This window comes from Salmo salar, chromosome ssa23, assembly GCF_905237065.1.
Source record: "Salmo salar chromosome ssa23, Ssal_v3.1, whole genome shotgun sequence".
Taxonomy (NCBI): Eukaryota; Metazoa; Chordata; class Actinopteri; order Salmoniformes; family Salmonidae; genus Salmo; species Salmo salar.
The window spans coordinates 17391648-17415544 of record NC_059464.1 but is presented as its reverse complement, the minus strand read 5'-3'; the positions used below and the strand labels follow the sequence as shown (position 1 = coordinate 17415544).

The following is a 23897-nucleotide window of genomic DNA, read 5'->3' as shown; positions in this document are numbered from 1 at the left end:
ATCCTTGAAGAAAACCTGGTTATATGTTTTTCACCAGACACTGGGAGATGAATTCACCCTTCAGCAGGACAATAACCTAAAACACAAGGCCAAATCTACACGGGAGTTGCTTACCAAGAAGACAGTGAATGTTCCTGAGTGGCCGACTTACAGTTTTGACTTAAATCTACTTGAAAAACTATGGCAAGACCTGAAAATTATTGTCTAGCAATGATCAACAACCAATTTGACAGAGCTTGAAGAATGTTGAAAAGAATAATGGGCAAATTTTGCACCTTCCAGGTGTGGAAAGCTCTTATAGACTTACTCATAAAGGCTCACAGCTGTAATCGCTGCCAAAGGTATTATTTCTGTATTTAATTTTCAATAAATTTGATAACATTTCTAAAAACATGTTTTCACTTTGTCATTATGGGGGTGTTGTGTGTAGAATAAAAATCTATTTAATCCATTTTGACTTCAGGCTGTAACAACAAAATGTGGAATAAGTTAAGGGGTATGAAGACTTTCTGAAAGCACTGTACAGAAAAACATAGAGCCCTTTCAACCATTACAACATATTAAATAGTAGAACACAGCTCTCTCTTTTTCTCTCACACAAGTACATACATATTCATACACATTCAGCACACACACACAAACTCACAAAATGAGGTAGATAAACGTTGATAAAAGGTTCAAACAACTAAAGCAATACAATTTGTTATTATGTACTGTACTTTCTGGTTACAGGTTGGCTGTAACCAGAAAACCTCCCCTGTGCTACTTTGCACAATACTGTATCACTGTAAGATTTACTAATAGTGATTTGCAATCTTAACTTACAAAGACAATGTCTAATCGAATACAAATTCATAAAGTGTAATTTCAGATGGAACTTCCTACAGGGAGGTTATTCCTCTTCATAGGTATTTGGACAATAATGGGAATATGAAGGTCCTCAACCTCCTGTACCCCGTTAGACAGGGAGGAGATAAAAGGAGGAGACAGGTTCATGGGTAAACGTCGCGCAGTCAGTAAGAAAAGCCAGTGAAATACAGGAATGTTATCAATGCAAATGATGAATGGTGAAGACTGCCATTCCACTAGAGAAAGCAACATTTCAGAGAGAACTCACATACACTATAGCTAAAACAAAAAAAGGAAAAACTTTTCTGGCAAAATCACAGAACAAGACATTGATTAAGACCAGAGTTCAGAGAGTATGAATACAACTAAACCTGTACTACGACAGATGAATATGTCATAGGAACAGACTATACAGAAAATCTTTTCTTTTGATTTATGAAAATAAAATGTTATACTACTATTTCATTGTGTTTATATAGCACTTTAGTCTTGCTTACTTATATTATCAATAATGTCACATTCGTGTTCATATGTTAGATGTGGGTTTCAAATTTATTACTTTTGTAATGCTATACAATATCTAATCGTCTCCATGTTTACATAGAACAAATTCATTAAAAACGGTATCCTTTTAAGGTAGTCAATGGAACCAAATTCAACACGGAGTGAGAACTATTGGGTTTGGAAATGTTCTTAAAATCAAAACATCACATGAAGAAAATTGCTAAAAAAGTTAGATATTTTTTTTAGAAACAGAAATGTATAAAGTAATATACAGTGCCTTCGGAGAGTATTCAGACACCTTGACTTTTTCTACATTTTGTTACATTACAGCCTTATTCTAAAATAGATTAAATCGTTTTTCCCCCTGATCAACCTTCACAAAATACCCCATAATGACAACGCAAAAGCAGGTTTTTAGAAATATCACATTTACATAAGTATTCAGACCCAGTATTTAGTTGAAGCCCCTTTGGCAGCGATTACAGCCTCAAGTCTTCTCGGGTATGACGCTACAAGATTGGCACACCTGTATTTGGGGAGTTTCTCCCATTCTTCTCTGCAGATCCTCTCAAGCTGTCAGGTTGGATGGGGAGCATCGATGCACAGCTATTTTCAGGTCTATGCAAAGATGTTTGATCGGGTTCAAGTCCAGGCCCCTCAAGGACATTCAGAGACTTGTCCCGGAGCCAGTCCTGCGTTGTCTTGGCTGTGTGCTTAGGGTCGTTGTCCTGTTGGAAGGGGAACGTTCGCCTGTCTGAGGTCCTGAGCGCTCTGGAGCAGATTTTAAACAAGGATCTCTCTGTACTTTGCTCCGTTCATCTTTCCCTCAATCCTGACTAGTTTTATAGTCCCTGCCACTGAAAAACATCCCCACAGTATGATGCTGCCACCACCATGCATCACCGTAGGGAAGGTGCCAGGTTTCCTCCAGACATGATGCTTGGCATTCAGGCCAAAAGTTCAATCTTGGTTTCATCAGACCAAAGAATTGTGTTTCTTATGGACTTTTGGCAAATTCCAAGCAGGCTGTCATGTGCCTTTCACTAACAAGTGGCTTCTGTCTGGCCACTCTACAATAAAGGCCTGATTGGTGGAGTGCTGCAGAGATGGTTGTCCTTCTGGAAGGTTCCCCCATCTTCACAGAGGAACTCTAGAGCTCTGTCAGAGTGAACATTGGGTTCTTGGTCACCTCCCTGACCAAGGCCCTTCTCCCCCGATTGCTCAGTTTGGCTGGTCGGCCAGCTCTAAGAAGAGTCCTGGTGGTTCCAAACTTCTTCCATTTAAGAATGATGGAGGCCACTGTTCTTGGGGACCTTTAATGCTGCAGAAATTCTTTGGTACCCTTCCCCAGATCTGTGCCTCGACACAATCCTGTTTCGGAGCGCTACGCACAATTCCTTCGACCTCATGACTTGTTTTTTGCTCTGTCATATACTGTCAACTGTGGGACCTTATAAAGACAGGTGTGTGCCTTTCCAAATCATGTCCAATCAATTGAATTTACCACAGGTGGACTCCAATCAAGTTGTAGAAACATCTGAAGGATGATCAATGGAAACAGGATGCACCCGAGCTCAATTTGAGTCTCATAGCAAAGGGCCTAAATACCTATTTTTAATCAATTTGCAAAAATGTCTAAAAACGTCATGATAGGGTATTGTGTGTAGATTGAGGGGGGAAAATATTGAATCAATTTTAGAATAAGGTTGTAACGTAACAAATTGTGAAAAAAGGGAAGGGTTCTGAATACTTTCCAAATGCACATTTATGAAAAATAGAAAGAGCACAACACAAAAAAATTCACAGTACTCAAAGAGTCAACAATAGATTGTCTCTAGGTAAATACTTTCAAATATATATAATTTTATCCACAAATATATTTATACTCTGTTTTCTTCTCTGGAGACAGCTACACATGTTTACATACAACCCAGGCTCAAAACTTTGAGATAAAACACTTAACACATAAAAGTAGGGTCTAATGCAAATTACGTTTACCTAATGTATTGGGTTTTCTTTTACACTTCCAAACATACAGTAAAATTAGTACAAACCATCCCTTTTCTCCTAAAATGTATTTTTCTATTCAAACCCCCCAAATACTAAAAGTAAAGGCACACCAGAGAACATTCATGGATTCTATGACGGTGGGACTCTTTTGGCTTTGCATTAGCATGGCACATGACATAAAAAAAACATGTATTGTCACATACACTGAATAGGTGCAGTGAAATGTGTTGTTTTACAGGGTCAGCCATATTAGTACAATTATGTACACAATTATGTACATCTAAGTGCCCATACTGGGGCGGCAGGTAACCTAGTGGTTAGAGCGTTGGACTAGTGACCGAAGGGTTGCGAAATCGAATCCCCGAGCTGACAAGGTAAAAATCTGTCGTTCTGCCCCTGAACAAGGCAGTTAACCCTCTGTTCCTAGGCCGTCATTGAAAATAAGAATTTGTTCTTAATTAACTGACTTGCCATGTTAAATAAAGGTAAAATAAAAATAAAATAAATATGTCTATAAACACAGAGAGAAACAATACATTTTGAACATGACACCAGAGCGTAAATAATCAGGATGCGGAATGTTTGTCGGAACAAGTACACCTTTAAGATTACAAGATGGCGCCAGTATATGGCAACGTTGAACTATTTCATGCCCTGGTGAGTAAGATTGACAATGTATTTATCACATACAGAAAATAAACTTGAACATTTAAAATCTGAGTCAGATTTACTGAACATTAGAACAGCAAAACCAGACAATGACTATTTTGGCTTATATTTTCATTCCACAATCTCAACTATATCAATTATTTGCTTTGAATAATGTAAATGTTGGTATGAAATTGTGTACAACATTATTATGTACAATCAGAATGAAAACTGCTGAAGGTCTAGTGGTGTCGGACCCAGATAGAATAGAACGTTGTTTTTGTGGTTTAAATGTAATGCCCAATTACTGTGCCCCAAATGTAATGCCCAATTACAATACTGTATATATTTATGATCCAACACTGCGGCATGTAGCATTTTAGTTACCTCACAGTGGATACAAACATAAAACATTAAAGTATATATGGGAATACTGGCCAAACATAGCCACTTTACCATGTCTTATTTAACAACATAATATGCATAAGGCTTCTAATGCACACAAACTTGCACATTATATTTGGACTTTCTCCTTATAACATTTTAGATTATTTACAATAGTTGCAAAAATATATATATATATATATATATATATATATATAGCTTTACAATGGCTATTTCTATATAGTATAAGAGAAACCCATACTGCCGAAAGCCAAGCTGTGTAACACCAATCAAACTTGAGACTAAGGACTGCAAAGCAATCATCACTCAATATGACCAAATGCACACTGCTGATACTTTGTCATCAATGTTGTAACAACAAGTGTGTTTAGATGGATGCGTTGCCAAAGTCCCGACCGATTATCATGACTAGCTGGCTCGCAAACAGGGTTCATCAAGATATCTTTCACATTACTTTTGTCTTTCACATTTCTTGGTATCTATCTATCTATCTATCTATCTATCTATCTATCTATCTATCTATCTATCTATCTATCTATCTATCTATCTATCTATCTATGTATATATCTTTCTTGGTTATTAAGTCCTTTCAGATTCCAAGTGATTAATAGCACATGGCAGGATGCTTTACTCTATCTGGCTTTGAGGGGAAAAGAGACTGCTGAGAGGCTCCTTCTCACACTATTGCTCTATGATTCAACTGGTTGATTTGGCCATCTCCTATAGCATGTGGATAGGAGGTAGCATCTCTTATTCATATAGCATTTCGATAGGGGTTAACAGGCACTCTGGTTGACGGCCATGTTGTTCCTCTCACTAGTCTTGCTAACACTCACAGATGCTGTGTGCAGACAGGCAGCTTTACTGTCTCCAGTGCTATTGGTGTACACTAGCTTGTTTACAGCTTAAACTAGACATTTAAGGTCAAAACAAAATTCTCTGTTGTGGTTGCAGAAAAAGCAGCATTTGGATAAGAAAAAAGGCTGGTATTTCACTAACAGTTGTTTCTTGTCCGTAGCTCGAGTTCTATCGCTCTAGAGATGTGAGGCCTTGTTGCCTTTCTGTGGTATTAGTACTATTTCCCCTTCAGACCAGTCCTTCCAGTACAGTAGCTCTGTCACAAAACATTAACGACTTGTGTTGAAATAAAATGGTACACATCGAATTTAACCAGCGACATCATCAGGTAATTTTTTTTTTCTTACAAAATCCTTTTGTTGTTTTTTTGTCTTCTTTTCTTCTTTTTTAATATATTCTTCTTCTTTGTTTTCACAAAGCATCCCAAAATAATTCCTTTCATCGAGCGGGGAAACAAATGTTAGCAAACCCAGTTCCCTGTGACCCGTGTGGCCCTTCCTGTGGCCCTGCGGAGGGGTGGGGGGCTCCTTCTCCGCTGGCCCCGGACTGGCCCCAAGGCTACGCTGTGCTGCTGCTGGAACAGGGCGTGCTTTGTGTGCTGCCAATACTGTGGGCCGCACTGCTGTTCTCTGAGGCTGGGGGCTGGGGCTTCTGGGCCTGCTGTCGGCCAGCTGTATCACCTGGATATGGAGGGGGAAGGGTTGGGAAGAGAGGGGGAGAGGGGTGGGGGAGAAAGAGGAGGAAGAGCAAAAAGAATAGAGAGAGACAGAGAGGGAGAGAAGTAAAAAAAACAGAGAAGAGTGAGAGAAGATTGCGTGAGGGAGGGAAGGGGGAGAGAGGGGGAGGGAAGGGGGATAGAGGGAAAGAGAGAGAGAGATAAGGGTTGATACAATACATCATAATTAGACAAATTTCAGCTATGTTCTTCTGTGCCACTGCCATTTATTCAAGATGTCTTGTTATCTAGAGGCCACAGGCTCAATCTGGTAAGACTGATGTTTAAATGAATCTCCTTAGTTCTCCCAGTGATACTGGTTGTCCCATGTGGTGACCAGTCGCCTAACACACAAGGACTCAACTCCTTTAAGTCAGCCAATCAAAGCGGAGTGTCTCAAATGGAAAGAACTGAATTGAGGTTTCTCAATCCAGCTCTCCCATTTTACATTTTAGTCATTTAGCAGAGGCTCTTATCCAGAGCGACTTACAGTAGTGAATACATACATTTCATTTTGATTTCATGCATTTTTTTTTTTTGTACTGGCCCCCCGTGGGAATCGAACCCACAACCCTGGCGTTGCACACACCATGCTCTACCAACTGAGCCACAGGGAAGGCTGTCTCCCCTCTGTTATCTGCAAGCAATTAGCATAGCTTTAGCAGATGTAGCAGAATAAACATGAGACAGAGGCCTTCTGCCTGGATCTCAAACCACTGACTTGTTTATTGTTCTGGGTTTAAATGAGCATTCTCGCTTGTAGATTCCTGGGCTACAGAGCTGGAGACAGAAAGTTAGGAGGCAACTAAAAATGCTTCCATTTGTTTGGAAAGCTTGTCTGACTGGAAACTGAAGGCATCTGAAAAAATCCCTGTGTTTGTTTTACATATCTGGCACACTGTGCTTCTGGTATTAAAATGCACTCCGTCCGTTGTTTGTTTGCAAGCTGAGCTGTCTTCCTTCCTGCATAGCTTAGTGAGGACCATAGAGGATTTGTCCTGGTGAAAAGTGGTACACTATAAAGCAGTAGCCACCAACCTTTTCTAAGAGTCAAAAAGCAAGCCGAGATCTACCGCTCAGATCTGTCTTAAACATGACTTATAAAAATATAAGCCTATGAAAACATTAACCAATTAAAAACAGTTCTGTAGCAATGAGGTTTGTTCACTAAGCTATAGGCCCAATACATTATCACTGCATATTAGCTATGCTTGAATTGCCCAGCCAATGTTGTTCTTCTCAGACCAATTTGAAATAAAATTTAACAAAAATGTAGGCATATGATCACACTGGTAATAGATCATTTGTTGTATTACTTGTGAGGCACTGCTGAGTGAGCATAATCATTTGCTTAAAATGTGTTTACTGGACTGATGGCCTGCATCTGATGGTCAGTCTGAGAGAAGGGGGGAGCAGCTGTGAGGCTGCCTCTCACCCAACTCACCGTCCCTCCGCTCTCCCTCCGCTGAGAAAAGGGGACAGTCTTCCAGCTGATGCCAAAACTCAAGTTGTACTGCATTACTCCTATGACCAGCGAAAATTAAATATTCTTCGATATTTAAAAAAAGTCACAAGCCGCTAATAATAACAAGCTCATCGGAACACATTGCTATACTCATTCATTGCAGCTGCAGTGCTGGTTGTAGCATGAGTGGAAGTAGGCAGAACGCACATTTTATGGCTTATAAAAAAAGTGTTGAACAAAGTGTTGACAACGCCGAATAACAACTTAAACATGAACTTAATCCTAAAAACAGCAGCTCTTTGCTGTATTCGTTGAGTCTCTCTCTAGTCATGGTTTTAAAAGGTATCAACTTTGCTGTGCGTTCGAGGCTTCTTTTTTCAGTCTACGGCTTGAGGAAACTGTGCAGACACGGTGATCTGAGCAATCTGATTGGCCAGTGGTAGTCCTATAAGAGCACTTGATTTGCTCTCTGTCGCTGTCGGGTAGGCGGAGGTCTACCTTCAGACACATGATGGGAACACTTTGCCTTTCCGGCGCTAGGGCTGCTGAATCAAGAGCACCTACCGCCAACAGCGTGAAACAAATTTTAAAAATTGTAACTAAAAGCTTTATCGTTTTTTTTTTTTTTTACATTAACCATTTTTTTACAGAAATGTTTGGTGATCGACTAGGAATGCCTTGGAGATCGACCATTCGATAGCAATTGACCGGTTGGTGACCACTGCTATGAAGTGAATAGTGTGTCATTTGGTACGCAGTCCACATCTACCATATTGATCTTTGTTGGTTTCTGAAGTGGTTCTGTGTTTAGGTATTACTGTAATTTATGTTTTGCGTGTGTGAATGTGTGAGTGCAGTGCAATCGGTGCCATTTAAGATGAGGGAGGATGATTTTTTTATTTTTTAACATGGCCTTTTTTCTATTACAGCAAATTGGATGACTGTCATTCATTTCCATTCCCCCAGCTCAATGTAACATTGATAGATTTAGGCTACTACATGATACTGGAATTTTCCTTGTACCCATCATGAGGTTGCTACAACCAAGCCAAATGAATGAAAATGGACAACGTAGGTGCACAGATCGAGATAATTTTTGTAATCAAGGTGACAGAGAGTGACACTTTCAATACCACCTTGCTCACTCTTGCCTGCATCTAGCAGACCTAGGGTGTAATCATTAGTCCAACAGTTGCAAAGGAGAGCTTATTGGACAAATTGAGGTATATTTACTTCCATTTCAACAGAATCGGAGCAATGAATAAACTCCTAATCACACGAAAACACAGTTCACTTTCATAGCAGCCACATACAAACAGCTCGTTGTATAATTCCTTCTTGCATCTTTCTAGGTGCTCTCCTCCTCTCACTTTTTCCTTTCGTTTGTGGACCAGTGCACAACACATCAGGCGAAAAAAAACTTTCCATTTTCATATCATGACCGCTAACCGTTACACAGTCTACATCGTTGTTACACACTATAGCTACTATAACCAACGCGTTAGTAAACCCGCTACAATCATGCAGTGCAGTGTACAATCAGCAGCAAGCAGCCTAGCAATTACACTGGCGGGCCCAGGTGGCAATAAATTGATAAAACCACCTTGACTTGGAAAAGTTCCAGTGTGGATAGCCATATCCAGCTAGCTAACATAGCATCCCTCTCTGTTTGATCCGGGTATTTGAGTAGGCTAAACTAGCTAGCTGCATTTGACGCAAGCTAAGTAAGTGAAAAAAATATATACAATGAAATATAAACTCAGCAAAAAAAGAAACGTCCCTTTTTCAGGACCCTGTCTTTCAAAGATAATTCGTAAAAATCCAAATAACTTCACAGATCTTCATTGTATAGGGTTTAAACACTGTTTCCCATGCTTGTTCAACAAACCATAAACAATGAATGAACATGCACCTGTGGAACGGTCGTTAAGACACTAACAGCTTACAGACGGTAGGCAATTAAGGTCACAGTTATGAAAACTTAGGACACTAAATAGGCCTTTCTACTGACTCTGAAAAACACCAAAAGAAAGATGCCCAGGGTCCCTGCCCATCTGTGTGAACGTGCCTTAGGCATGCTGCAAGGAGGCATGAGGACTGCAGATGTGGCCAGGGCAATAGATTGCAATGTCTGTACTGTGAGATGCCTGACAGCGCTACAGGGAGACAGGACGGACAGCTGATCGTCCTCGCAGCGGCAGACCACGCACAACAACACCTGCACAGGAATGGTACATCTGAACATCAAACCTGTGGGACAACAACAGCTGCCCGAGTTACACCAGGAACGCACAATCCCTCCATCAGTGCTCAGACTGTCCACAATAGGCTGAGAGAGGCTGGACTGAGGGCTTGTAGGCCTGTTGTAAGGCAGGTCCTCACCAGACATCACCGGAAACAACATCACCTATGGGCACAAACCCACCGTCGCTGGATCAGATAGGAATGGCAAAAAGTGCTCTTTACTGACGAGTCACGGTTTTGTCTCACCAAGGGTGACGTCGGATTCGCGTTTATCCTTCGAAGGAATGAGCTTATGATCGATTTGGAGGTGGAGGGTCCGTCATGGTCTAGGGCAGTGTGTCACAGCATCATCGGACTGAGCTTGTTGTCATTGCGGGCAATCTCAACGCTGTGCGTTACAGGGAAGACATCCTCCTCCCTCATGTGGTACCCTTCCTGCAGGCTCATCCTGACATGAACCTCCATCCAGCATGACAATAACACCAGCCATACTGCTCGTTCTGTGCGTGATTTCCTGCAAGACAGGAATGTCAGTGGTCTGCCATGGCCAGCGAAGAGCCCGGATCTCAATCCCATTGAGCACGTCTGGGATCTGTTGGATTGGAGGGTGAGGGCTAGGGCCATTCCCCCCAGAAATGTCCAGGAACTTTCAGTTGCCTTGGTGGAAGAGTGGGGTAACATCTCACAGCAAGAACTGGCAAATCTGGTGCTGTCCATGAGGAGGAGATGCACTGCAGTACTTAATGCAGTTGGTGGCCACACCAGATACTGACTGTTACTTTTCATTTTGACCCCCCGTTGTTCAGGGACACATTATTCCATTTCTGTTAGTCACATGTCTGTGGAACTTGTTCAGTTTGTCTCAATTGTTGAATGTTGTTATGTTCATACAAATATTTACACATGTTAAGTTTACTGAAAATAAACACAGTTGACAATGAGAGGTGTTTCTTTTTTTGCTGAGTTTAGCTCTCTCTCTCTCAATTTGTTCAAAACTGTTCAACTACTGTGGTTCTTCCTTTAAAAGTTGCGAGCTTACGCTGCGGGACTTAGAGGTACCACGGCATCACGGCTTCATTGCTCCAGACCGTCGCAGGGGGGAGTTAGAGCACTCATTATACGTAAATAAATAAACAAATAAATAAATAAAAAACATTCCTTACTGAGCCTTTCAATAATTCCACGCAAGTTTCTTCAACTGTCTTCTGACTGTGATTACAGTATTTCTTTATTTAACATTTTTTTACCTTTATTTAACTAGGCAAGTCAGTTAAGAACAAATTCTTATTTTCAATGACTGCCTAGGAACAGTGGGTTAACTGCCTTGTTCAGGGGCAGAGCGACAGATTTTTACCTTGTCAGCTCGGGGATTCGATCTAGCAAACTTTCGGTTACAAGTCCAACACTCTAACCACTGGGCTACCTGCCGCCCCATAATGCATTATGCTTTCGATAATAAAATAATGATACAAATACTCTTTCAAAATACAGATGTTGATTTAGTTATGGATCCACATTACTATGGGAATAAATATCACTGATTTACAGAACTATTGGAACAAAGTTGTCTAATGAAGGCAAACAATTTAGAATCCCCCAATCCTCTTATGCTGTAGCCTACTCCCGACCGACACGTTGTACAGCGCCATATTTTCCATTCCATCCTAACGGAAACCCTGAGGGTTTCGTTTTTAGTTTTTCTCGGAATAGAAACACCATAATATTAATCAAATTAATGAAGCCACATTTCTTAAAATCTATCCCATATACTACGTTATTACAAAAAAGGTTTTAAATTCTCTGGTAATGCCAGAAGACTGTCAAATGCTTCTCAAAGATGCCCTCTGGTGGTCAAACTAGCACTAACTTGCATTAACAGAAAAAATTACTGACTATTAAATAATGTGCCACAGAATGCTGCAGCAGCCCGCAAGGTGTGCTGCAGCAGCCCGCAAGGTGTGCTGCAGAATGACACAACCTTTAAAGGTGGAACCACTGTATTGTCTTTCTCCCTCTTTGAGTCAACTACTCACCACATTTCATGCACTGCAGTGCTAGCTAGCTGTAGCTTATGCTTTTAGTACTAGATTCATTCTCTAATCCTTTGAATTGGGTGGAAACCATGTCAGTTCATGCTGCAAAATGTTTAATGTTTGACTATTTTAATTTTCTGAAATTCACTGAGGAAGAGGTTCCTCCCCTTTCTCCTCTGAGGAGCCTCCCCTGGTGTGTGTGTGTGTGTGTGTGTGTGTGTTACGTTGCTCTGGGCCCACAGCCTGTCTGGTTCCCTCTTTAGGACCCCTCGTCTCTCTCTCTGCTCTAATGTTTGACAGAGCAGCGTTGCCAAAGAGCTCCAGCTAAACACAGTCCATATACACACAGAACCCTGCATGGGCTTTCAAACACAAAAGGCCTCAGCTCTCTTTAACTTATCTTCTCTGTGTCCATTCTCTCTCTAAGAAAACTTCAATAACAAAGTCAGTTCGCCTCCTAGTAGGACTCTAAGGGGCAAATCTTGCCTTTGAATGAGGACTCAACTCTTTTGCTAGTTTACTTCACCTATTTTGTGGTCCGAGTCCTCTACATTGCTATGCTTAGAAAGGAACCAAGATATTTTCCCAATATTCACTCAATGCACTCTGTAAAAACCCAAAGTTCAGGGAAAGTCATTCCATCAGAATGTGTTATCGGACAGCTACTGTAGATATACAGTTGTAGTCGGAAGTTTACCTACACTTAGGTTGGAGTCATTAAAACTCGTTTTCAACCACTCCACAAATGTCTTGTTAACAAACTATAGTTTTGGCAAGTCGGTTAAATGTTTAAATGTATTCGACTATGGTGTATGTAAACTTCAGACTTACATTTTGGAACTTCCTACTTACATTTTGGAAGCTAATAGATTGCATTTAGTTAAAATATGAGACAATTGTTTTAATGAGAAGATACTATTAACATGTAAATATTATTAGTAAAAGAATAAATAGCAGAATAATAACTGCAGATTAAATAAATCTGTAATTGAAAATTGAACAACCAATGTAGGCTACTGCCACTTTAAGAGCTAGAATTGATTTTGTACCCTACACCACCTGTATGTTCTGATTCTGAACAAATATGTTGTTGTCTTCTCCCACTATTCAAATCCCACAATCGAATTAACAGTTTATGAAGCTCTCTTAGCCTATAGATCAAAAAATGGCTAACAAATAATCCGAACTAAACATTACACATATTTAGGAATTTCTGTGCATTCTTGACAATCGCTAATCAATATCCAAAAACAGCCCTTTTTTCCGCAAACCTGCAAATCATCATCTTCTGTCTTTTGTGGTACCAATGTGAGGAGTTATGGCATGGGAAACTGTGTTGCAGTAGTCTAGTGTGTGGTGCGGGGATAATGGCAAGCGAACATGGGGAGCTTTGTGTTCGCATTGCCCTAAAAAGGGGAACAGAAACGCAGAATTCAAGCGAACCAAACTCAGACCACCTCTCGAGATTGCCTCAATTTTTTGGAGTGTTCACACTGCACACAAAAAATTAAGCAAACTGTACAAAGTTCACAAAAATTGTCTGAAAGTGACCAAGTATGAAAACACCCTAAGTGAAAATTCAACAGAAATGGAAGTTATTATTCACCCCTAAAAACATACTTGGCGTTCCACCATACTCTCACAGAGTTTGAACAAACAAAAAGCTTATAAACAAACGCATCTATAAATCTCATGATGAGCCATCCAAATAGTCTATATAAATCAAATGCAATGTTGTTGTAAATGTTATTGTGAACCATCTGGCCAGATTGAGAAGTGTCTCATATGGTGACATCACTTGTCGTTGAAGTGAAGCAACAGCCTATTGACCCTGTTCCATCACACATTCCATTCGGAGCCCGGGTAACTCCCACTCCCTGTCTCCGGGGGCAACCTCCTTAACGTTTGGTGAGATCTATCCCAACACAGGCCGCAAGATCACAGTTCCTCTTTTATAACTTTATAGCCTTCCTCCACAACTGCATCCCAAATGGCATTAGAGCTCTGTTCAAAAGTAGTGCACTATTTAGGGAATAGGGTACCATTTGGGATGCAGCCCAAATTCCTACCGTACCATGTCCTAAAATAGAGGGATACTGGGGTTAGTACTTATCACGTCCTGTATAAACAGGATGCACTACTGTACTGAAGACACTCTCATTGCTTTAATAAACCAGCGAGATCACACCAGCCTACCAGACGATAGACTTCAGTATTCAACGTTTGTCCAGGTCCCTAGGACATCGGGAGATGCCTTCAATACCGTCCAAAAGGGGCAATGTGAGCATGTATTACCATCTAGTAGGCTCTCGGCTTGGTCGTTGTGGATGGGGCCAGAGGAAGGGCATAAACCACGCGCTTCGGCTCTGAGGATCGAGGGTTCAATCCCAGTGCAAGGCTCTCGTTAGATTTTTTTTCTGTTTTAACCTTATCCCAAACCTTAACCCTTACCTTAACCAGTCGGAATGAATGCTTAAACTTAAGTATCAAGTTTTTTCTGTTTTAACAACCTTAATCCTTACCTACTTTTACTTCACCCATAGCTGATTATCCTCCCCCTGGACAAACATTGAATACCGAAGTGAGATCTTGTTGAATAAACAACTTTCTCATAGCGGTTTCAGTTTATGTTGAAATATCTCTTATTTAAAAAATGTATTAAATAAATGTCCCTTTCCCTGTGGCTGCAAACACAAGATAATGATAAAGAAGAATACTTGAGAGTAGACCCTCCACTCCCCTGGGTCTACTTGTGAACTTCTATACCAGTTATGGGGAATATCAAAGTAGGAGCTAGCAGTCCTATCTGCAGAGTCTGATAAGGGAAACCACAGTTCACACTGCTACCTGATTAGAATGTGTTCTCATGCCTAGTCTGGTGAAGGGGTCCGTTTTGAGCCATCAGGAGAATGCTTCAGTCATCTTAGAGTTTTCTTTAAAGGATTTAGCCAAATGGGGTCCACACAGACCAAGGTTAATGTTTTGTGAGTGGGTGAGACAGTGTAGATACTTTTTTTTGTGGTTTTGGCATTTAATGTGAACAAACCTGTATTTAACATTGTCCCTCGCCTCCTGAGGGGATATGTGTGGGTATATTTGATGTTTCATCATTCACTGGTTTAAACAAATATTCTGCCGCAGATATTTTAAGGTGTTTTTGAGAAAATATATATTCTTGGAGTAAACTTGACTATGCCAATGTTTCCATGTAGGGATATGTTGGTCTTACAAGTCAATAGTTTCCAAGACCACAGCAGAATAGAATAGGGATGCATCCCAAATAGTACCCTATTCCCTATATAGTGCACTACTTTTGACCATAGCTATATGGACCTCATCAAAAGTAGAGCACTGTATAGGAAATAGAGTGCCATTTGGGATGCAACCTAATCCTCTCTGCCTGTTATGATCCAACAGAGGAACCACTAGCTATAACACCAATATTAAAACCACATGCCTGCAGTGTTTTTTAAAAATCACTTCTAAAAAGGGCTTTACTCTCCTAATCGAACTACATTCCATACACCCGTTTCCCTAAAGAAATTCAACTTCTGACCTCAACTATCTTTGGGCCACAGGCCAATCTAAGGCTTGGGTTTCTTATGGTGGGTCTCTATAGGAAACTCATAAAAGTGTTATGAAGTGGACGTTTTAAAGAGGTGCTAGTATAAACAAGAGTGATGAAGATAAGGTAAATCACGCTAACACCTGATCGCTCCAACGAGCTGTAGAAATGAACACCCCGGCCATAAAGTCCAAAAGTTATGGGCGGAGCTAGAAAGTTGGCTGTCAGAAGTATTACAATGTAAACTTACTTTTAATCCATCTGTCTGCCTATTTCAAGACATGGGGGTGTAGTGAAATGCCCAATGCACTGGAGGATTGTCTTTTCATCACTCATCTTGAAAAAATGTATACTAAAAACATGGAAAACCAATCAATCCGCAATCATTAACACAATGGAAAAATCGAATGATTTATTATTTAAATAATGAAATAGCACGGGCGACTGAAGAAAACTAATTGGTACAATTTAAGGCCAAGTGGCAAACAGTAATGCAGGCATTAGGGATGGGTGTGTGAGCATGCAGGTCTGGGCAGATGAGATGAAGTCATTGTTTGCGTGCGTATGTAAGTTGTTGTTCATATGTATATTTATATGAACTGAAATATACCTCAGTGGAGTTTTAAACACTAATCCAATGTGCACTTCTCAGGAGACAGCAGTAAAACGACTGCCTGATGCCTAGGGCTGGGAACTTCCACAGACCTCACGATACAGTATTATCACGATACTTAGATGCCGATACGATATGTATTGCGATTCTCACGATTCTATATGTATTGCAAATCAATAATGCGATTTTATTGCCATTTGATGTTCCAAAAATATTGCTCACTATATCAGTTGAAGTCGGAAGTTTACATACACCTTCGCCAAATACATTAAAACTCAGTTTTTCACAATTCCTGACATTTAATCCTAGTAAAAATTCCCTGTCTTAGGTCAGTTAGGATCACCACTTTATTTTATGAATGTGAAATGTCAGGATAATAGTTTATTTATTTCAGCTTTCATTTCTTTCATCACATTCCCAGTGGGTCAGAAGTTTACATACACTCAATTAGTATTTGGTAGCATTGCCTTTAAATTGTTTAACTTGGGTCAAACATTTCGGGTAGCCTTCCACAAGCTTCTCACAATAAGTTGGGTGAATTTTGGCCCATTCCTCCTGACAGAGCTGGTGTAACGGAGTCAGGATTGTAGGCCTCTTTGCTCCACACGCATTTTCAGTTCTGCCCACTCATTTTCTATAGGTTTGAGGTCAGGGCTTTGTGATGGCCATTCCAATACCTTGACTTTGTTGTCCTTAAGACATTTCGCCACAACTTTGGAAGTATGCTTGGGGTCATTGTCCATTTTGAAGACCCATTTGTGACCAAGCTTTAACTTCCTGACTGATGTCTTGAGATGTTGCTTCAATATATCCACATAATTTTCCTGCCTCATGATGCCATCTATTTTGTGAAGTGCACCAGTCCCTCCTGCAGCAAAGCACCCCCACAACATGATGCTGCCACCCCCGTGCTTCACGGTTGGGATGGTGTTCTTTGGCTTGCAAGCCTCCCCCTTTTTCCTCAAAACATAACGATGGTCATTATGGCCAAACAGTTATATTTTTGTTTCATCACAGAGGACATTTCTCCAAAAAGTACGATCTTTGTCCCCATATGCAGTTGCAAACCGTAGTCTGGCTTTTTTATGGTGGTAGCAGTGGCTTCTTCCTTGCTGAGCGTCCTTTCAGGTTATGTCAACATAGGACTTGTTTTACTGTGGATATAGATACTTTGTACCTGTTTCCTCCAGCATCTTCACAAGGTCCTTTGCTGTTGTTCTGGGATTTATTTGCACTTTTCTCACCAAAGTACGTTCATCTCTAGGAAACAGAACGCGTCTCCTTCCTGAGCGCTATGACGGCTGCGTGGTCCCATGGTGTTTATACTTGCGTACTATTGTTTGTACAGATGAACGTGGTACCTTCAGGCGTTTGGAAATTGTTCCCAAGGATGAACCAGACTTGTGGAGGGCCACTATTTGTTTCTGATGTCTTGGCTGATTTGTTTGGATTTTCCCATGATGTCAAGCAAAGAGGCACTGAGTTTGAAGGTAGGCCTGAAATACATTCACAGGTACACCTCCAATTGACTCAAATTATGTCAATTAGCCTATCAGAAGCTTCTAAAGCCATGACATAATTTTCTGGAATTTTCCAAGCTGTTTAAAGGCACAGTCAGCTTAGTGTATGTAAACTTCTGACCCACTGGAATTGTGATACAGTGAATTATAAGTGAAATAATATGTCTGTAAACAATTGTTGGAAAAATTACTTGTGTCATGCACAAAGTAGATGTCCTAACTGACTTGTTAACAAGAAATTTGTGGAGTGGTTGAAAAACGAGTTTTAATGACTCCAACCTAAGTGTATGTAAACTTCCGACTTCAATTGTGTCTGCTACAGAGAGACGAGAGAACATGAGAAAATTAGTTTTGATCAGTCATGGTGCCGAAAACATGTTGGCTCACTATTTAAAAAGAAGATGGAAAACAAGCTATAGTATGAAAAATACCGGAGTTTGGCGAACATACAGCAAACTGGCACTAGCTAACGTTACCTAGCAAAAATGCGATACTTGCAGTCAAAGTATCAATATCGTCCTTAAGAAATATTGCAATATGTAACTGTATGGATTCCCCCCCCCCCCCCATTACTACTGTTACCCTACTGCTTCTACATTATACTGTATCTGACACACAGCTCTGTAATGATCTCACCTAGATTAGATCAACTTTATTATCCCACCTAAGGAAATTCATTAGAACTCCCTGATTCTATTCATGAAGAGATTTCACAGTTTCCCACTGAGAACACATCATGGATTGGTGAAGAGGGGCCAACAACAGCATAGTAGTATACAGTACACAGGGCTGGCTAAACCGGCGGACAGAATACAGTACTGGTCTGTTCTATGCACTCTTAGAAAAAAAGGTGCTAAGTAGAACCATACAGGGTTCTTCTGTTTGTCCCCATAGTGGAACCCTTTATGGTGCTAGGTAGAACCCTTTGCAGAGGGTTCTATCTAGAACCCTCTATGTAGGGTTATTCAAAGAACCCCCTGTATATGGTTCTACCTAGAACCCTCTAGGAAGGGTTCTACCAAGAACAATTTTATAATCTAAAAAGGTTCTTCCTAGAACCGTCTATGAAGGGTACTACCGGGAAGCTTTTTATCTTTGGAGGGTTCATCCTAGAAACCTCTATGAACATTTCCACTAGCCTTATTACCCTTTAAAATGTAATTATTTATGACAATACATTTAATGTAAAAGGATTACTTTGACGGCCTAGTTGTACCCTAACACAGGGGTGTTAGGAATCTCCTGGTTTACAGGCCACATCAGGCCGGCAAGTCACATTATGCTGGCTTGCAAAGTGATGTGTAATTACTATTGGAATCCAGACAGAGTTAGGATATCCAACAAGTGGAATTGTTAATCACCCGCAACCTGCATTCTAAAAGACTGCCGGGGTCGGGAAGATTAGATGATTGATGTAGTCTCAGTATTGAAACTGGAACAACCATCTCAGTAACGGGTGCAATATATTGGATTAGTTTAGGAAACTTTGTTATTTATCTTTGTGTAGCATAAAATGTATCAAACAATCAATGCAAAAACACATATATTACAGTAAAACAAACAATTCTGTAAATCTCCCTGCCATAAAGCATGCTGGGAAATATGATATATGGTTCTATGTAGAACCCTTCTTGCCTTCCAAAGAATCCTTCTTGCATCATCAAAGAATGCTTTCTTCCCAAAAAACTGTTCTTAGGATGTTAAAGGTTCTAGGTAGAACCCTTTGCCTTACAAAGAACCCTTGTATTCCAAAAAGCTAAAACCCTATCCCCCCACAAAGAACCCTTTTGGAACCCTTTTTTCTAAGAGTGTATGCTGCTAGGGTCCTCAACACAGAACTCACTGATCCTGTTTATGAATGATTTTACTGTGTAGAACACATCAGGAATGGATGAAGAGGGGTCACCAACATAATGGCAGGCCAGGCAGATCCACGGTCAGCCAGCCAGCACAGACAGGCCTGTTTTGTTCTACAGTATGTGCTGGAGTGTCCTCTGCAGGCTTCAGGGACCACCACACTTCCTACTAAAGGTCAGCAGGGATCAGAGTTCACCAGAATGGGGATGCTGGAGGGGAAGGTCTTGGCGTCTAACAGACAGATTGTGTCTCTCTTCCTGCGAGCCGAATGGCGAGTGCACCACAAAATGGACAGGGGAAATTCCAGCTTCCAGCCAGTCCCCTCTCTGTCCGAGCAGAGGCCATTGTGTCCGAGAATACTCACCGACCACTCCTGACCACCCCACAGGACCTAAGACCCATTCAAAGGCAGGAAAAAGAAGAGCCGCTTATGCTGACAAACAGGATATATTTACAGTAGAGGAGTCAATGTGTTATTGTTAACTCGCCTCTGTCAGCTCTTGGATGTTTTCCGATTATAGAATAGCAGCATTCTGGCACTGTGATGTTTAGGACATTCTTTAGATGGTGTTGTCTTTCCATCAGAGTTGGGCTCAATTTGAATTGAAGTCAGTCAATTCAGGAAGTGATTTGAATGAAAAATTCAGAAATGTAAAAACTATTGAAATGACTACCTTCTACTTTTCAGCTAATTTTTTTCCCGATTTTTGAATTGTAATTTTAGTTTACTTCCCTAATTAACTGCCTTCAATTCGAATTGAGCCTAACCCTGGTGACGAGAGGTTACCATCAAGGTGAAACCTTCAGTCTTGCATGAGGGCCAGCAGGTACGACCTGATGCAGCAGCAGGTAAAGGGACAGAATTCAGATGTATACAATACGTGACAATGAGGGTCTACGTTCCAAACTAGCATACCACTATTGAATGTTCCATTCCACTTGAAATGAAGCAATGTGTTGGGTATACATTCTAAGTAGTATGCCAGTGTAGATGTAACTGTATGATGTATTTATTTATTTAACCTTTATTTAGGCAGGGAGTCCCATTGATACCAAGGTCTCTTTTTAAGGAAGCTCTGCATGGCAAGACCTACCTTTGTCTCCAGATACAGTAGGTAAAGGGACAGGTCAGAATGACGTACCTGTATGAGAGTAGATGAACCACAGGGCTCCGGTCAACAAGGCCCCAATCACAAATGCGGCGAAGGCGATCCCAACCACGGTCGGGGTGTCCAACACATATAAAACAGCTGAGGGAGAGAAAAGGCCAATTTTTTTTATTCAACAGCATTTCTTTTTCTCTGGACATGACCGTATGAAAACAAGTTATATGCAAATGACATAACTCAATCTGGTCAACAGTTATTTTGTCAAAGTGATTTAAAATCCTGACATACAAAAACCATTGGTTTAGAATCACCTAGCAATGATTGACTTACTTTCCCCTGGTGGGTCAGGAGGGCCTTGTGGTGCCGTGCGGGTGGGAGGCACTGAAACATAAAACACAGGCTGGCGTTAACACAGAACAACAATGTAACACATTTGTAGATGCATGAAAACACCACATCTCAACTACGCGTTGAAGAGTCAAGAACACTTGCTGTGACGTAAAGTGCCAGTGCCTATGAATGGAAGCTGAGCAACCCAATGGACATAACTACCTTGGATTAACCAGATGCTGAAAATGACATTGTGTTGATAACTGTAGTTCTAACGAATGTGGTACAGAGATCTGATGCAACTCAATGCAGTTCCAGTAGCTAACTAACAGAAACTTAACTATGTATCAAATGGCACCCGGTCCCCAATAAAGTGCATTTCTTTTGGCCAGAGCCCTACGTGCCCTGGTCATAAGTAGTACACAATCAAAGGAGATGAACCTGTTGACTTCTAACAGGTCTCAGCTTACTCCTTCATTTCCAGTCATCTGGATGGCTTTCAAAAGTCAAATTAGCTTCTAATTACTTCTGAACAAACAATACAATGGTGCTTATTGTGTAGAGGCGAACTCAAGAGCAGGCTTGGTCCGGGTCCAAGACCCCGGCACAATGAACAGCTATTCTGGGAAAGAACACCTTTGGGTTTTCATTCCCTCGTGACAGACGATGACAGAACCATCACAGGAGATTTTGGTAACACGACAGCTCCCCCTATCTTCAATCCTCCATCCTTTCCCCCTCCCCTCCAAACCGCTCCGTGACAGTCCCCCCCTCCATCTCCCAATCTATCCCCTCCATCCCTCCCTCCCACTCCTCCTCCTCTCCAGTCTTATCTGTTCCTTTTGGCCTGTTATGTAGAGAATGCTAAGCTGACCCGTTAACACCCAGAGACGCCCAACGAGTTCCAGGTCAGGGGAGAGGATAGAGGAGCCGCTGTGATTAAACTACTACTCATGGAGATTCATTTTACAGTACTGTTGTAGTTTATGAATTATGAAACAACGTATGAAAAGACCATAGCAGAAGAACTTTCTAAGCCAGGTCAGACTATGAATGGATAGCCCCACCTATGTTGGGGTTTTGGGCCGGCTGAGGTTCCGAGTATGGGTGATAGCTCTGAGGTTCTGTGTAAGGGTCACTGCCCTGTTCCCGCCTAGCCTCGCCCGCCCATGTGCTCTAATAAATATGGTTGAGTGGTCAGCTGTGTCTTCCTCCCAGATCAACTCTGCAACTAGCACATCTGACAACAGTATGAAAGACACCCTGAGGTCCAACCATTCTCAATGTAAGAAGCAAAGCTTTGTTCTTCATACTTATGTAGCTTTCACAATGATCTCAGCTCCGCTACATGTGTGAGAGGAACAGCGAGAGAGAGGGGGAGAGAGACAGAGTGAAAGACAGAAAGGAAACTTAAGGCATGGCAATGTTCTCATCTCCTTATGCTCTAGGCACAGTTGACCCTGAAACGATAGCCGCTCAATAGAGTCAACGTCATTTGTTTGCCCAGACTTTGCTGTTCACAGAGTGGAACAGAACACTCCTTCAGTGATGTGGTGCCTTGTTTCTCTTAACCTCTGAACCCTGAACTCCAACCCGTCTCCCCAAAGTGTGTAGAATTGACAAATGGAGTCCCTGTGAGATCCTTGACATCCGAGGTCTGTATTCAGATAAACGATACGCCAGTTGACTTGGATGCACAACTTACTGTCAGTCAGTCAGCTAACAGGCACTCAGTCAGACAGTTTTATGTGTTGTATAATTTCTGTACTGTAAACAAGTCAAAGGAAGGCATAGGGAGATATGGAACAGGGGATTCAAAATGGCGGTACTCTAACAAAGTTGCCTGTTGACTGAAAGCTTAGCAAATTATATATTTTATCTGAAGCTTAGCACTGAAACCTGCATCTGATTCAAGTGTGGGGAGACTTATTTTTGTAGCTCAAGGTTCTTACCACTATTCAACACTACTCACTATCTGTGTTCGAATACCCATACTAACATACTGTATACTACATACTTAATGACTATATACTACTAGTTCATTTTAGTATACTGTAAACGAACAGTATCCTTTCAGTTGAGCATACTAGCGCTTTGCCTGTCTACTGGAAGTTGATGCTGTTGCTATGCAACCTCTCGCTAGCTTGTTAGCATAACAAATTACTAGCTAGACATTTTACGATTTTGTGTGTGTTCGTCAATTCAATCTGGAGTGCCAGAGTGCGCTCATAAATTCAGAGCATTGTCAGATTGTCTGTTCGTAAATTCAGAGCGTTTAGCTCTAGGAGCGTTCAGAGCGCAAACTGGACGCTCTGGCCGAAGAGTAGGGTTGATCAAAGCGTTCTGACCTCAACCGCAGTCAAGCACCCAAGCTAACTTGCTAGCTACTTCCAGACACGAATGAGAGAACACCTCACTCTGACCATTTTTCTCGCCCTAGCAGAACTGGTTAGGCTGTTTTCATGTTATCCAGAGCGTTGGTGGCAATAATTGAATTACACTTTTTCCCCCGATATTTACTGACACCGGCCATATTCAACGAGTGCTCTGAAATTGGAGTAGGTAGCCAGAATGAACAATGTCCATTGAGAACGCACAACGACTATACCACTTAGCTAAGCTAAGAATGACGTGAATAATCAAGTCAATAAACATTGGGTAGTTAATTAGATAGCATATAGTTAATATACTGGTAAGTTCAATGATGTATTAGTTGCCAACTAACGTTAGGTAGCCAGCTAACATACCGGTACATACTGCTGTAATGATATGCTATGCGGTTCGTAAGGATAACGTAGCTAACAAATTATCAGCTAACATAACGTGTAACGTAACTTATTTGAAAAGTCATTACTTTATTACATTGCTCAACATGTTTCATAACATTAGTCACAATTAGTTAAAGCAACGAATTTTTATCCGTTCTCGTCGAACTTCGGCTGCAAATTTTCCACCATATTCTTCAAATCTGAAAACGTAGTGAAACTACACAATTTTCTGAAGAATTGCATTATCGGCCCTAAAAGCACGGAAAGTGTCCACTACTTGTAAACTCCGAATTTAGTAAGACGTTAAGGGAACTTTTGGCATACTAACTATATCCATTCTATGACCAATAAGCATACAACATACTCAATTTACTTCACAATAGTACAGTTAGTATGAGTATTCG

General features: G+C 41.0%; 1 protein-coding gene across 1 annotated transcript in view; it reads right to left on the bottom strand.

Moving 5' to 3' along the window:
- Positions 1 to 3100: 3100 nt before the first annotated feature.
- tgfbr3 (transforming growth factor, beta receptor III) overlaps positions 3101 to 23897 on the bottom strand; it is a 147055-nt gene continuing 126258 nt past the window's right edge. Inside the window, exons 15-17 of the mRNA XM_014169092.2 lie at positions 20726 to 20776; positions 20429 to 20536; positions 3101 to 5954 (exon numbers count right to left, since the gene is read on the bottom strand). Coding sequence (XP_014024567.1) covers positions 5833 to 5954; positions 20429 to 20536; positions 20726 to 20776 — 281 coding nt within the window. The 3' untranslated portion in view covers positions 3101 to 5832. The remainder of the gene's footprint in view (positions 5955 to 20428; positions 20537 to 20725; positions 20777 to 23897) is intronic.